Source organism: Tripterygium wilfordii, chromosome 23 (assembly GCF_013401445.1).
Source record: "Tripterygium wilfordii isolate XIE 37 chromosome 23, ASM1340144v1, whole genome shotgun sequence".
In the NCBI taxonomy this organism is placed as follows: domain Eukaryota; kingdom Viridiplantae; phylum Streptophyta; class Magnoliopsida; order Celastrales; family Celastraceae; genus Tripterygium; species Tripterygium wilfordii.
Window position 1 is genome coordinate 11,728,915 of NC_052254.1, and position 14,127 is coordinate 11,743,041.

Below are 14,127 nucleotides of genomic sequence, written 5' to 3' on the forward strand. Positions count from 1 at the left end.
ATTTCCATATAACACTCCGAAATGCACCCCGAACACATATAATCAACTCCGCGACACTCGGTATTACTTTCCAAAGTTTTTAACCCCAAATTTGACTATTCAAACTTGTTCGATTCAAATGAATACATACTCAACATATGTTGACCCTATAAGGATTGTAAAGTACGGGACTTTACAATGTATATACACACACACCGAGAAACAAGTTTGTCATAAATATAAAATGAACAAAAGATTAAAAGGCTTAATTAATTGCCCTCTCTCCTCTTCTGTAATCATTGCATTTTAATTCACAAATTGTATTGAAGATACAAATTTATTGTCGATTGATCAAATGATATGACAAAAATACGGCAAAGAGATGGAAGTTAGATAAAAGGGAGAGAAATAGAGTAAACAAATCATAAAATCTGTCAATTATAAATATGAGATATTGTTGAACATCGGAATCATTGACAAAAAAAAAAAACTCTTCTTCTTGAAAAGTTGGATTCTGCATTTTCACGAACCAATCATCATCATCATCAAAACCTTTATCTAACAAATTTGGGATCGGTTACATGAGTTTATGAGAACATTTACTGGAATCCACCACATGTATTCTTTTTCTCCATTAATTTCTATCATGTATCATGCATTTTCGCGAACCAAACAACACATAAATCTACAATATGGATGTCTTGTCATATATTGAATGTATTTTTGGAAAGTATCTTTTCAGCATTTATGAAAGTTGCCTCTCAGTCGTTTGTCCTTTGATTTGTACCTCTCTTCATGCAATGAGAACTCTACCTTCCCCCTAATCTCCCTCTCCTAGCAAAAGTGACTGAGGGAGTGCAACCCTTGGAGAGGAAAAATTTGTGGGTGTGTACTTGAGGAGTAAATGTGAATTTGTTGAACTTGAAAAGGTTAGATTTAGGATTGAACACAGCATATGAAGAGAGAAAGAAGAAGAGGAGAGACGTCAAACTCTTAGACTTAGTGTACACAAATCCTATATATATATATATATATATATATATATGACAAAATTGAACAAAATCTATGATACAAGGATTGATTAGTTCTTATTGTCTTGAATATACCTCTATTACACTATTATCTTTTCTGGAAGTTGAATACCTTAATTGACAAGCCAAAGATGAAGCCAAAGAATACTGCAATCCCAACTGTTATGACTGCAACGCCTGGTAAGAAGTCGTGATCAAACCCGAAGTAAGAGCTAACAAAATGACTAACTATTTCTCCATCCTTTAATTCATCTTCAAGGTCTCCAAATTGTGAAGTAACTAGTCCATACAATGTCCATGAAACTGGGGACAGATAGTAGTACCATCTCCACCACACTGGTATCCTCTGTCACACCACAAGTATAAAACCATTAGTCGCTGTGAGGAAACAGGAAGCTGAGTACAAGAGGAGATATGTTTGCGCTTACTGTTTTTGGAACGATGAATCCAGAGAAAAGGTTCCAGAGTGAGTAAAAGGCGGAGGAGACAATGGCAGCAATGTTGTGGTTGGGAGTAACGGCCACCGTCATCATGCCATAGAATGTGAAGTATAAAAAGGTGAAGTACATGAAGAAGATATACCAGAAGAACTTGGCAACCGTCCAGTGAAATCCTATCATAGCGTATACAATGATCCCGTAGACGATGGTCTGAATGAAAATGTATGGGATCTCAATCATGACCTGCATAACACATTTTGAGGCAGCTAATCATTTTGACTGAAAATGCAAGTCTACCTTGTCGAAAAGTTATGATACGGATCCCAGTAGTTTGTATCCTAGTTATCCTAGCAGCCATGTAAGATTTCATGTGCATCACGTATTCACGTAGGACATGTGGAACCCATGAATTCACTTGAATCCTGTGCATCCAACTCAGCAATTGGGATAACTGGGATACCAAGTGCTGGGATCTTAATCAATTTTGCTTGTCGAATTCTACAAACTACAGCTAGTTGTTTACTTGTCCAAAGGCGTAAGGCAATGCTGAATACATTCCAGCAGCTCTTTCTCTGTAAAAGACAGTTCTCTCAATAGCCACTACTGGCTGAACTGATGAAGCATTCTGTACTCCTACGAAGAGCACAGCAGCATACATAGAACCCATTGCATTGAAGAGATCTTGTTGCCTTCCTCTGCAATTCACAAGAACTCACCTTAAGTTGGAGAATTAGTATAAATCATGACACAATCATAACAATATCTTAAGCTTCTTTATACCTTTTGGAGCCTAAATCCCAGAACATCGTCCCGAACAAAATGGCAATGAAAGTTGTGAATAGAAATCTGACTGCGGTGTATGGTGGGTTTCGCCAATATGACCAATGCTGCTTCCATAGACAAGCCATAGACTGTGTGAAGAATGATTGAGTGTATCGAGTTGGGAAGTATAGATCTTTGGAACCTGGTGCAGGGACACTTAATTCCTTCACCAAGGCTTTACATCTCCTGAATCATCGACAATTAATACCTTATCAATAGCAATACAAAAAGTTCATTAAGCTTCGGTAAGTTCATTGAAACTTCTCATTCAAGTTTAGCGAATTTCAGTTATCCGACATATTGAAGAGTTAAATTTGTCTGAAAATTGAAGAGATTGTTTAATTAAATCCTTAACGGCAGGGTTTGAATGTTTCTCTACCTATATAGCTCTGAGTTCCTGTATATTTCTGTGAAGTTGACTCCCAGAGCTGCTTCTTGTGCTGCCGAAGTAACCTCTAACATCCAAGTCGCAGGATTGTATCCATCCTTAATCTTTGGAACTCCCTCAACTCCCTTTGATCGAAAATAGGAAAAAAAATTCAGCTTTTTATCTGACATAGTGGAAAGAGCTTCATATGCCATACTTCTTTTCCTTACCTGAAAATACTCGATGAGGTGTGAAGAATGGTGGCCTAATGGACCGGCATATATTTCTTCACCTCCCCTTTTCAACAAAAATAGCTGAAGCAAGATGTAGTATTTTTTTAACTTTCATGCAGATATGAATATCAATGAAGACATAATTGGTTCCTCAGTTTAACTCGAACATTTTATCTCACCTCATCAAAAGCATCAAATATATCTATGCTTGGCTGGTGGATAGTGCAGACAACAGTTCGTCCAGTGTCCACCGTGTTCCTTACTGTCCTCATTACTATTGCTGCTGCCCTGGCGTCAAGTCCTGAGGTCGGTTCATCCATGAAGATTATAGATGGGTTAGCGACGAGCTCAACTGCAATCGTGAGCCTCTTGCGCTGCTCGGTTGAGAGGCCATTAACTCCAGGCAATCCAACAAGTGCCTCCCTCAAAGAGTTCAGCTCAACAAGCTCCATGACTTCTTCAACAAACATCTGCAGACCATCATTTCCGATAGATTCAAAAAACAAGACATGGCTAAACAAGACGTAGAAAATATCGAATATCTTGAATGCTGTCAACCTTCTTTTTACCTTTCTGGTATCAGACTTGACATCAGGTGATAATCGAAGCCATGCAGAATAAATCAACGATTCATAGACTGTGACATGTGGGGAATGGATATCAGTTTGCTCACAATAACCCGCAACGCGAGCAAAAGTTTCTTGCTTCTTAGGATACCCAGAAATTTTGATGTCTCCCTCAATATAACCCCCCGTTTTCCTTCCAGCCAAAACATCCATCAAAGTGGTCTTGCCAGCACCACTAACACCCATTAGAGCTGTTAGAATACCGGGCCTAAAAGCACCAGTAACACTTTTCAAAAGTACTAGACGATCCTCGGTAACTCCATGAGTTTTCATTTCCTGCAAACATGAAGTATACGTGCGAGCACTGAAATTAGCAGAGGCGTCATACATAGTATATGTCATAACTTTATATGAAACACCTGTCTATTGTAGCCTATTAGATAAGATCTTTGGAGATACCTTTGGCATGTCTACAGCATATCTGACCTCATCAAAAGTGACAGAAAGTGGTTCAAAAGGAAGAGCCATCCCACGTTTAGGGTTACGTTCATTGAAACTGCCTACCCTTGATGACGGAGTCCTAGATGAAATATTTCTTTTATTCTCACTACCTCCTTCTGCATTGTTACAATACTGTCTAAACTATCGTTCAAAGCAGAAACAGGAAAATACTATTATCAACCTGGAAGAGACCTTACCCCTATTTGATAGCTCAACAGACTCTCCAGCTTTACTAGAAATCTTCTCAGCCAAGGCTTCTTTGGATAGTACTGCCTGAGGTTTCCCAAAGGCTGCATTTCATTTCTTCATTTCAGAACATCGGCAATAAAACTTTAAGAAATCTGAAAAAAGTAGGAAAATTGTAGTACTTACGATTCAAGTACTTCAGAGCAACAATGCAGAGGAGATTGAACAGAATACAATATCCTATTAAAGTTCCTGCTCCAATCCAATACCATCGTGCTTCAGTAGGAATCCCGCGAGACTTCAAAACTGAAACTCCCAATGGTTCTGTTTGGTTTGGAGGAACCTGTAACAAACGAAATCTTATCAGTTGATTGAATTCTGTAGTCAGCCTTCTATTTTATGTTTGTTTTCATCACTCAAAGTTCAGGAGAAAAATGCCTACGTGACTCCAGCTATTCCCGAGAAACTCATTTACTGCTATAGCATTCTGCGCGTACATCATTGGTGAGAACCAATAACCCCAAATCCACCATGGCTTTATATCATCTGGTTCAGTTCAAAAGAAGAAACAGTCTTCACCATCAAAACTTATAACCATAAAACGATGAAAACTAGTAATACTTATATTCTTAATTCACCTTTTGATATGATGAATCCACCTGGGACCATAATTGCAAGTAATGCACATGTTCCAAGGGTGTTGGCAACAATTACATTCCTTCCTAGAGCCCCCATGAATCGAAACAATCCGGATGCCATCTGATTAACGCATAGGAATAGGAAGTATTGTCTGAAAAATCTGTTTCAGAAAAAAAAAACGAAAAAGGAAAAAAAGAAATCATCAAATTCTACAACCTATCATTCAAAAGTTTTGAATTCATTAGTTTAAGATTTTTATCACCTCTCAATATTTGGATCAAAGCCAGTAACATAATAAACCAGAATCACCCAAATGGCTACTTCTACAAACGTGATCGGAATCTTGAGAACCCATGTAGGTAGGGAATATGCCCATGAAGGAAAGAAGAGTAGGTCCCTTTGCTTGTAGAAGACAGGGAGTTTCATGATGGACAATGCGAGCTCCGCATATCCATTAAACATGATCATCAACATAGCAAAGAAGAGTGCACCCAGATATATCCCTCCATCAGTTACTGTCTCCCGGTGCATCTCCGTTCGGAAAAATAGTGTCATTGTTACAGTAGCCATAATGGTAAGCTGTCCACGGTAGGATGAGAAACGAATAGCCATAAATTAGTATCTTCAAATGGTAACTTTCTGAATTTAAACCAAGTAAGTTATCCATGAATATTAACACTACTCACTTGGGACAATTTAAAAATGTAGAAGAATGAGTTTCTCTTCATAAGCAGAAATTCTCTTGACAAGCAGATTTTCAACAATTCCTTCTTGCTGACACCATACTTGTTGGTTGTTAAAGCAGCAGGGTGGCCTTTGGACTTGTCAAATGGTACAGATAGTTCATCGCCTAGTCTTCGACCGACGTGAAATGACTGAAATGCTTCAGCGAAATCCTTTACCGTAACAAAGCCATAAGGCTCGTCTCTACGCATCCAGTACTGCTCTTGATCTTTCCTCGATGTCACCTAATGCAAAACCAACATAGAAATTTCATAAATATACTCAATACATTTGATAATATAAACTAGGCAGGACTTGTGATCAAAACTAGAATTAGTACTTCTTGTAAAAAGTCAGCAACTCCTTTTCTCTCAGGACATTTGAAGCCCATGTATTCAAAGAACTCGAGCACATTTTCGCGTGGACCTTGATACACAATTTGGCCATCCGAGAGGAGAATTATATCATCAAAAAGGTTGTATGTCTCTGGTGCCGGCTGAAGGAGAGAGATAAGAGCAGTTCCATTGAGGATGTGTATAGATTGTCTCAGTGAATTCACTATCTGATATGTTGTTGAGCTGTCCAAACCAGTTGATATCTCATCCATGAAAAGTGCTCTAGCTGGTCCAACCAGCATCTCACCTATGTCATACAACAGAACATCAACTCAGACGAATAAACCTTAAATCTGGCGTCGATGAATAGGACTGTCCAAAAGTGTAAAACATATATAATTATTTGTTATGATCTTGTACCTGTCGTGACCCGCTTCTTTTGTCCACCAGAGATGCCTCGTATCATTTCATCCCCCACCAAGGTATCTGCACATACCTCAAGTCCCAAAATCTGTAAAGCAATAAAAAGCAGACAAAAGAGGAAAACAAATGTAAAACAAATTTAGTTATTTTGATTGTCCATATCTTCTTATCATGATAATTCATTAGCGCAGATCACTGAAATTTTAGGCAATACCTTCAGAAAATAATCTGTAACGACATTTGACTCCTGCTGGCCGTTCAGCACTGCTGCCTGTGAAATGAGAAGCACCAAAGCATTTCCTTAATGAAATTAACACTTCTTGCAACACTATTTTACTTTTCCTGTATTTTTCTCACCTTCATGTAGAGATCAAGATCAGGATCAGGCTTAATATTTTCGGCTTTCTCCCTCCTTGTTAGTTCTTCCAGCATCCCTACATAGTTTTCCACAGTTTTATTCTGAGAACATTTTCAGTTCTGAACTTAATAATGGACATGTCAAAGTAATATGTTTATATGAACTGACCATAACGAGATCCAATCCCTTGACATCTTGCTGAGAAATTCAGTGTTTCTCTCACTGTCAATTCTGGTATGTGAAGATCATACTGACTAATGTAAGCCGCTGACCTCTGCGGTACAAAATCTTTCATTCCATGTCCATTATATGTAACACTCCCAGAAACCTGAAGTTCAGTAAGTAAATTAGATCTTAACTAGAAAGACTATATTTGACTTTAATCTACCGACTACCGAGTACTTACTTTTAAATCTTTATCAAGTTTTCCAGCCAAAGCTAGTAGTAAGGTGGTCTTCCCTGAACTTGGGGGGCCTAAAAGCAATGTCATTCTGCATAAACCAGATCAATACTGTGATTTTGGATTTGTTTTCGCCATTGCAGAGTCTCTGACAGATATTCTAATTGAATTTTTATCCTTACCTTCCCGGTTTGATGATTCCACTGATATTGTTTAAGATCGGTAATGGTCTCTTTTGACTTGGAAAAATATGAAGAAATTTCAAGACACCCTTTCGACAGAAGGAGTATTATAAGTTGAGTTTCAATCAGAACCAAAAAAGATAAACAGAAGCAGCATACATACTTACTTCTAAGGTATTAACACAGAAGTTGAAAATGGTAGGCACTGCTCTTCCTCCTACATAAGCCTCTGCTTCCACATTTAAATGCTCAAACCGGACTTCAATCGTCGGCATATCAATCCCAACTCTGTGATTCCCAAAGAAACACAACACGGCATTTCATCAAACGGTTGAAGAACACAAAAAAAGATACCCGATTTCAGTCTTTTGCACATATTTAGTAGCTTAAGCTAATGACAGCAGAAAGGTTACCTATCAATGCGTTCCTTGAGCTTCAACAAGAATCGCTCGTTATCTTCCTCCGCAATCTTGACAAGCCTATCCAAGAGGTTCTTTCTTTCAAGTAATCCAAGATCATTAATGTCAATCTCTCTAGCTTGTCCCTCAGCTTCAGCAAGTATACCCCTCCTTACTCGTAAATACGTTGGAAGTCTCTCAATAGCGGCCCATTTGAGTGCTTCTTCGTCGTCTTCTTCTCGAGAAGACTTGGAGAAAACTTCCATTGTTGTGTTCCTCCAGATGCTTGAACTCCCTAGACGTGCACTACCAACTCTATATGCATCAGCATCACTCCTAATATCCATTTCTATACAAGCAAAGAGAACTTATTAATTAAACTCTCTATATAGTATATATCACACACTTCATTCAAGAAAGATTTAAAGCTGAATCCTCTGAGTATCCGGAAATACATACTTCTCTGTTGTTTCTGCAGAGATATTTGATAAGATTTTGATTCCTTTTAATGGAGACACGCATGTGATTGATACATATATACAGATATACTTACACAGAAATTATTTCGTAGTAGCTTTGAAGGTCAAACTCTATTACATGATTTATATATACATACATACATACATACATACATATAGATATAATCAGGAATTATCTTATATACGGATACCTCCAAGTTATATTAATTTATGCACCTCAATTTCACCGTTGATTTGAAATATGTCGGATCCACTTATCATTTCACTTTGAAAACACTTAAAAAGTGGGGTATGCAAGTTATTAAGTTACGGACATCCGCACTTGAGAATGTCGATGTAAAATGCAGACTGCTTTTTAAGAGGGTAGATAAGTAAAATGACAAGTGAGGACACTACTTTGAGAACCACACGTTCCAGATCAACGGTAAAAGGGTGATCCGTATTTTACACCCTCATAAAATAATTCATATATTTATATATACCCCATGAAAAATGATTTCAATTTAACAAAAAAATCTTGAAGTAGTTCATGTATGTGAATATCCTCTTGGTTACTAAATATTTAAATAATATTGTCATTGTATGGACAGGATTCGGGGTTCTCAAATTAAAGTTCAGACTCAAAAATTTCATCCAACGGTCAGTATCAAAGTGTGAAGACACTTGATGTAAAATATATTTGATACTTTACATGGAATATTTCAGACATTTACGGTATCCAAACTTGACTTTTTTGACATTTCCCCCCCTTTTTTTTTGTGTATTTGCACCCCAATCCCCAACAATCGATGGATCTCAAAATTAGGATTTTTTGTGTCATTTGATGATAATTTTGAAATCTGTCATCTCCGGAGAATTGCGGAATCCCAAATTCATATGAGCAAATATTTAACGGGTCAAACAAGTATTTATCTTACGCACAAAAAGCTTACCCACTAAAGTAAAAAGTAAAATATTTTGTTGTTGTCATTAAATGGTTATTATAAAAGGATATTTACATAACATGTTTCATCACGGGAAATTCATGACAACATGGTATATATGTAATAGGCTAACTACTTTGTCCCTACCCTTGAAATATTGAGTTTTGGATTCTCCCTACTTAAACCTCCATAAAACCGATCCTTGTTTGATTCGCGAATCTAAAGATGAAAATGGAAAGATGATATCGAAAAATTACCTTTCCTAGCATCGTTTTTCTTTACGACTATTTGGATTACATTGTCTTTATTGATATCATTGGTTTCCTTAGCTATATTTGATTAAAGTAAAAAAATTAGGATGAAATAAAAATATCCTTGTTATCATATATAATTTAAAATAATATATTAAACAATTGTAGCTAATATTTTCTTTTGGTAGTTATATTTAGAACCTATATTCCTTGAAATTCTAGAATTTCAAAAATTACACCAATTAAACAAAAGAATTATTGACAAAATGAAAACTCTTATTCTTGAAAAGTTATATTCCGCAAACCAAACGACACCTAAATCTAAAATGAGTGCATGATAAGTGGCGGATGCATGTTATACATCGCCCCCCACAAATTATTTTTTAAAAAAAAATCAGCTTAAATTATAAGTATTTACCATAAATATAAGTATAATGTTTGTATTACTTAGAAATTTATATATTTTATAATAACTATATAATATGTATGGTTGATGTAAAAATTATAATTATTGATTGATACACACTCGTGCAAGAGAATAAATATTGATTGATACACATTCGTACATGATGATAAAAGATTTATACTCGCTAAAAAATCATTTTGGCACAACTTAAATATTTTTTTTGTTATCTTGAATATTTATGTTTTAATGTTAAATATTTACTTAATTTATTTACTATATAGATATTTACTTAATTTAATAATTAGATAGATATTTGCTTATTATGTCACCTTTTAGCAAAAAAAAAAGATTTTAGGGGCCCGAACCCCATCTACCTTTAGTTCCCCTCCCAATATATTCTCAACGCTCACATTAACCGAGCCACGTCAATTATTTTTCAAAATTCGCCATTGTGCATGATCATATGTTCCCATATTTGTACAAAATCCCAATGGATCCGGGGAAAAAGAAGGGTCGGTCCATTTTAGATATATATTTTATTTACTGTGTACTTACATATCTTATTTTATGTATATAGGGTACATGCACCAAAGTGGGTGGTTTGTTCGAATCCCAAATAATAATAAATAAAAAATCCAAGTCGGTCAACTAAATTGATATGATCATACTTTATATTATATCATATTACATTATATTATATAGTTTTCATTAACTTCAGCCACCCAAATTTGGAGTTCTCAGCGTCACGAATGACCAAATCATTTGAGGTGTTACTTCATTGGCTTCTATTTTGTATTTTGTATTTGTACTAAAATTATTATATATATTAGCTTCTCATTAGTTGTACTGTTGTAGGGTACTTTTCAAATACAAAGATAAACAATTATATTTTTAGAACATGTGAGACCCAAAACGATCAACCCCACTTCTCATTTTAGTTATCAATATTTTCAAAAATTGATGCGTATTTTAGGTCCGTATTTTAAATCCGCATTGAAGAATTCTTTTATATATATTAGCTTCTTATTATGAGTTGTAGGGTACTTTCAAATGATAAGCAATTCTTTTTTTTTTTTGTTTTGTGTGTGAATGCCTTTGGAGTTATGTACGCATCCTGTTAATTAATTTAATTGGTTCCATCCACCACACAAACTAGGAATAACTCGAATGGAATCTTTTCCAAAACAAGTTTTGTCGCATATATACAAGCTACATAATCACGCGCATATGACATATACATATATATAAGTTGACTACATATATATATATATATATAATGTTTGAGTACGATAAGAGAATTCCTATATATATATATATACATATATATATATGAGTAATTAGTGGGTTCATTATTTAATGTTGCAGATGATGTTGAGGAGCATATTCTATGATCAATTTTTATGTGATTCCAGTATACATACATAGCATCAACAAATGTCGTTGTTTGATTGAATAGAATATGTATACATATATAACATATATATCTATATACATTTTCCTAAACTAATTCCAAAATAAACCTGCAAGTCAGAGACAGACCATCATGAACACATTCAAATGGTCGTTGATTGACTATATATATATATATGAATTTTCTTATAAGATCCTAAAATGAGGTATATCGAAGACAGACCATCATGAAGACATTTCTTGTGTTGATTTTCTATCGTTATTATCAAGTCCATATTAATGGTACCATTGGCAACTCTCAACTCTTAAGCTGGTAATTTGTAATAAGTTGCGCAAATATCTTCTCTATTAAATACATTAGGGCGACATTTTGAGCATCAGCGTCTGTAGTCCAACGGTTAGGATAATTGCCTTCCAAGCAATAGACCCGGGTTCGACTCCCGGCAGACGCATGCTTTTTTGGATTTCGCATCAGAGTTGACCTTTTGATGAAGTCTTTTTGTACCACAATGAGTCATCGTTGCGTCCTAGCCGTTCGATCAAATCATGATCCCTTGATTGTCCATCTTGGCCAATGGCCACCACTTCTCCCATGGCCTTTGTAGCACCTGATAATTTGTCGTCTTTGAAAGAGACCGGAGTACCGGACCTTAGGGTTTTATATAAGTTCGTACATGTTCAGCCCCCTTTAGATTGCTCAAGCTGACCCACAAGAGCCCAGCTAGGGCCTCAAAAGAAGATGGGCTTAAACTTGGTCTTGGGCCATGTCGATGCAGGCCTGGACCATGCTGTCCCATGAATGGATCTAAACTCAATCCGCCAACTCATCCCTACTAACCATTTGTAAAGAGTTTGACAACCAACTTAACCATCCCAACTAAAACTTGCTTTGTTCTCTAATCTCGCTTTCTTTCGCTCGTACCTCTACCATTCTAACTCCTGCATCATTGCACTTTATCATCCAATCCCACATTTCATTCCTCTGCAAACTCCTACTCACCGAGTCACCGTAGGAAACTGTCATGATCCCACATCGGAAGATGTGGGCATGCCAACGTAGTATATAAGTGGGAGGGCCTTCCTCCCACAGTAACCAAGGTTTTCATGGGACGGGCTTCTCTTCCCCCTATCCCTGCCCATGAGGGCCTTGGCTACAGCCCGGCCCATTCGTGGGTGTGAGGGTTGGGCCTTGGATTATGCGTGGGGGCCCAGGGATTTATCATCCAATCCCACATTTCATTCCTCTGCAAACTCCTACTCACCGTAGGAAACCATGCAAGTATTTCAGTCAGAGACTCTTTAACTTCTTAATTGTCTCTCCCCAATTTTATTTTATTTTTTCCCTTTCTTTCTTCTTCTTCTTTGTCTATTTTCTTATTCCAGGAAAACTCTTATTACTGAAAAGCTGAATTCCTGCCTCCAGCCACATCCCAACTCCCATTTTTTTATCCTCAAGGCCTTCTTTTTGGAGGTGGACTATCTTTGCTGATACAGCAAGTTGACTTATTTTGTTGTACATGGAAGGTTTAGTTTTAGGACTAAACACAGCATATGAAGAGAAAAGGAAGAAGAGGAGACGTCAAACTCTCAGCATACACACAAATACTATATATATATTAGACAAAATTGAACAAAATCTATGATACAAGGATTGATGGGTCCTTATTGTCTTGTCTTTACATCTATTACACTGTTATCTTTTTCTGGAAGTTGAATACCTTAATTGACAAGCAAGCCAAAGATGAAGCCAAAGAATACTGCAATCCCAACGATTATGACTGCAACGCCTGGTAAGAAGTCGTGCGAAGTAAGAGCTAACAAAATGACCAACTATTCTCCATCCTCTAATTCATCTTCTAGGTCTCCAAATTGTGAAGCAACAAGTCCATACAATGTCCATGAAACTGGGGACACCATCTCCACCACACTGGTATCCTCTGTCACACCACAAGTATAAAACCATAAGCAATTGCAGTGGATGAATTTTGGGGGGGCATGGATCCAATTTGACATCCCATTTGTTGAGCCATGGATAAAAAAATTGTTCCAATGAAGTCAATTTGTTGGCTCCATTTTGATGGGACTAGCATGGGGGAATGGCAAAGCTCATGCCCCATGTTGTTTCTCCAAGTGAGTCCCACAACAAAACATACTCACATCTACATCAAAATTAATATTGGATATCACCTCTATTACACAAAAAGTAAAGCCAATAAATTTATACAATTGTACCAATATATTTTGTTGGCTCAGCCATATCAACAAAACACTTTTCCCAATACATTTTGTTGTCTCAAACAAAAAACTATCATTGTGGTTGCTTAACATGAAAATTTTTGATGACCCATTAAAAATACACCTTTTGCAACCCATGCCCCATTAAATAACAATCATTGTGGTTGCTCTAAACTAGGGCCTCAAAATATGGGCTTGCACCTTGGTCTTAGACCGTACTGATCCGTTAATGACCCGCATTTGTGAGGAGTTAACATAGTCAACTTCATCATCACGACTAAAATTTATTTGTTGTTTAATCTCATCTCTCTTTCGCTCTACCATTTCTAACTCCTACATCGTTGCACTTTATCATAGAGCTGTGCAAATAAAATCGAAGATCGGACCAAAACTGGTAACCGGATCGATCGGTCTGGATTGGTAAGTTGACTAAATTTGGTCAAATGGTTTCAACAACCAGTATCAACCAAGCTAATCCGATCTGGACATGGTTCAGAATTTTTGTAATCATTGGTACCCATTTTTGATGGTTTTAGTTTAAAAAATTACAAAACCGTGATTTTCGGATTGTGCCCTACTTTATCATCCAATCCCACTTTTCATTCCTCTGCAAACCTCCCACTCGCCGAGGGAACCATGTAATCATTTGAGCAAGAGACTCTCTAAGCTTCTTAATTAGGGCTGTTACTGGTATGGTAAATTATCCATTGGTATACCATTACCGACGTATTGGTTACCGAAAATAGCAAAAGACTGGTATACCATTACCAATTGTTCGGTACGGTAAATTTACCGATGACTTCGGTAACGGTAACGGTAAGCAAAGTTCAAAACCGGTAA

General features: G+C 36.7%; 1 protein-coding gene and 1 non-coding gene across 2 annotated transcripts; one reads left to right on the forward strand and one right to left on the reverse strand.

The window, feature by feature from the left end:
* Positions 1-1,098: 1,098 nt before the first annotated feature.
* LOC119993513 (pleiotropic drug resistance protein 1-like) lies at positions 1,099-8,088 on the reverse strand. The gene is made up of 24 exons (XM_038840672.1): positions 7,599-8,088; positions 7,353-7,473; positions 7,186-7,274; positions 7,010-7,094; positions 6,772-6,931; positions 6,603-6,679; positions 6,460-6,516; positions 6,243-6,333; positions 5,828-6,129; positions 5,451-5,732; positions 5,027-5,343; positions 4,764-4,924; positions 4,568-4,671; positions 4,312-4,468; positions 4,137-4,229; positions 3,898-4,055; positions 3,442-3,774; positions 3,052-3,342; positions 2,870-2,953; positions 2,652-2,785; positions 2,231-2,458; positions 1,974-2,145; positions 1,439-1,693; positions 1,099-1,356 (listed from the first exon to the last, which is right to left on the reverse strand). The coding sequence occupies exons 1-24, from the start codon at positions 7,928-7,930 to the stop codon at positions 1,099-1,101; spliced, it is 4,341 nt and encodes a 1,446-aa protein (XP_038696600.1). The 5' UTR covers positions 7,931-8,088.
* A 3,344-nt stretch (positions 8,089-11,432) lies between these two features.
* On the forward strand, positions 11,433-11,504 carry TRNAG-UCC. The gene has a single exon. It is a non-coding gene; the product is annotated as a tRNA-Gly (tRNA).
* The last annotated feature ends 2,623 nt before the right edge of the window (positions 11,505-14,127 follow it).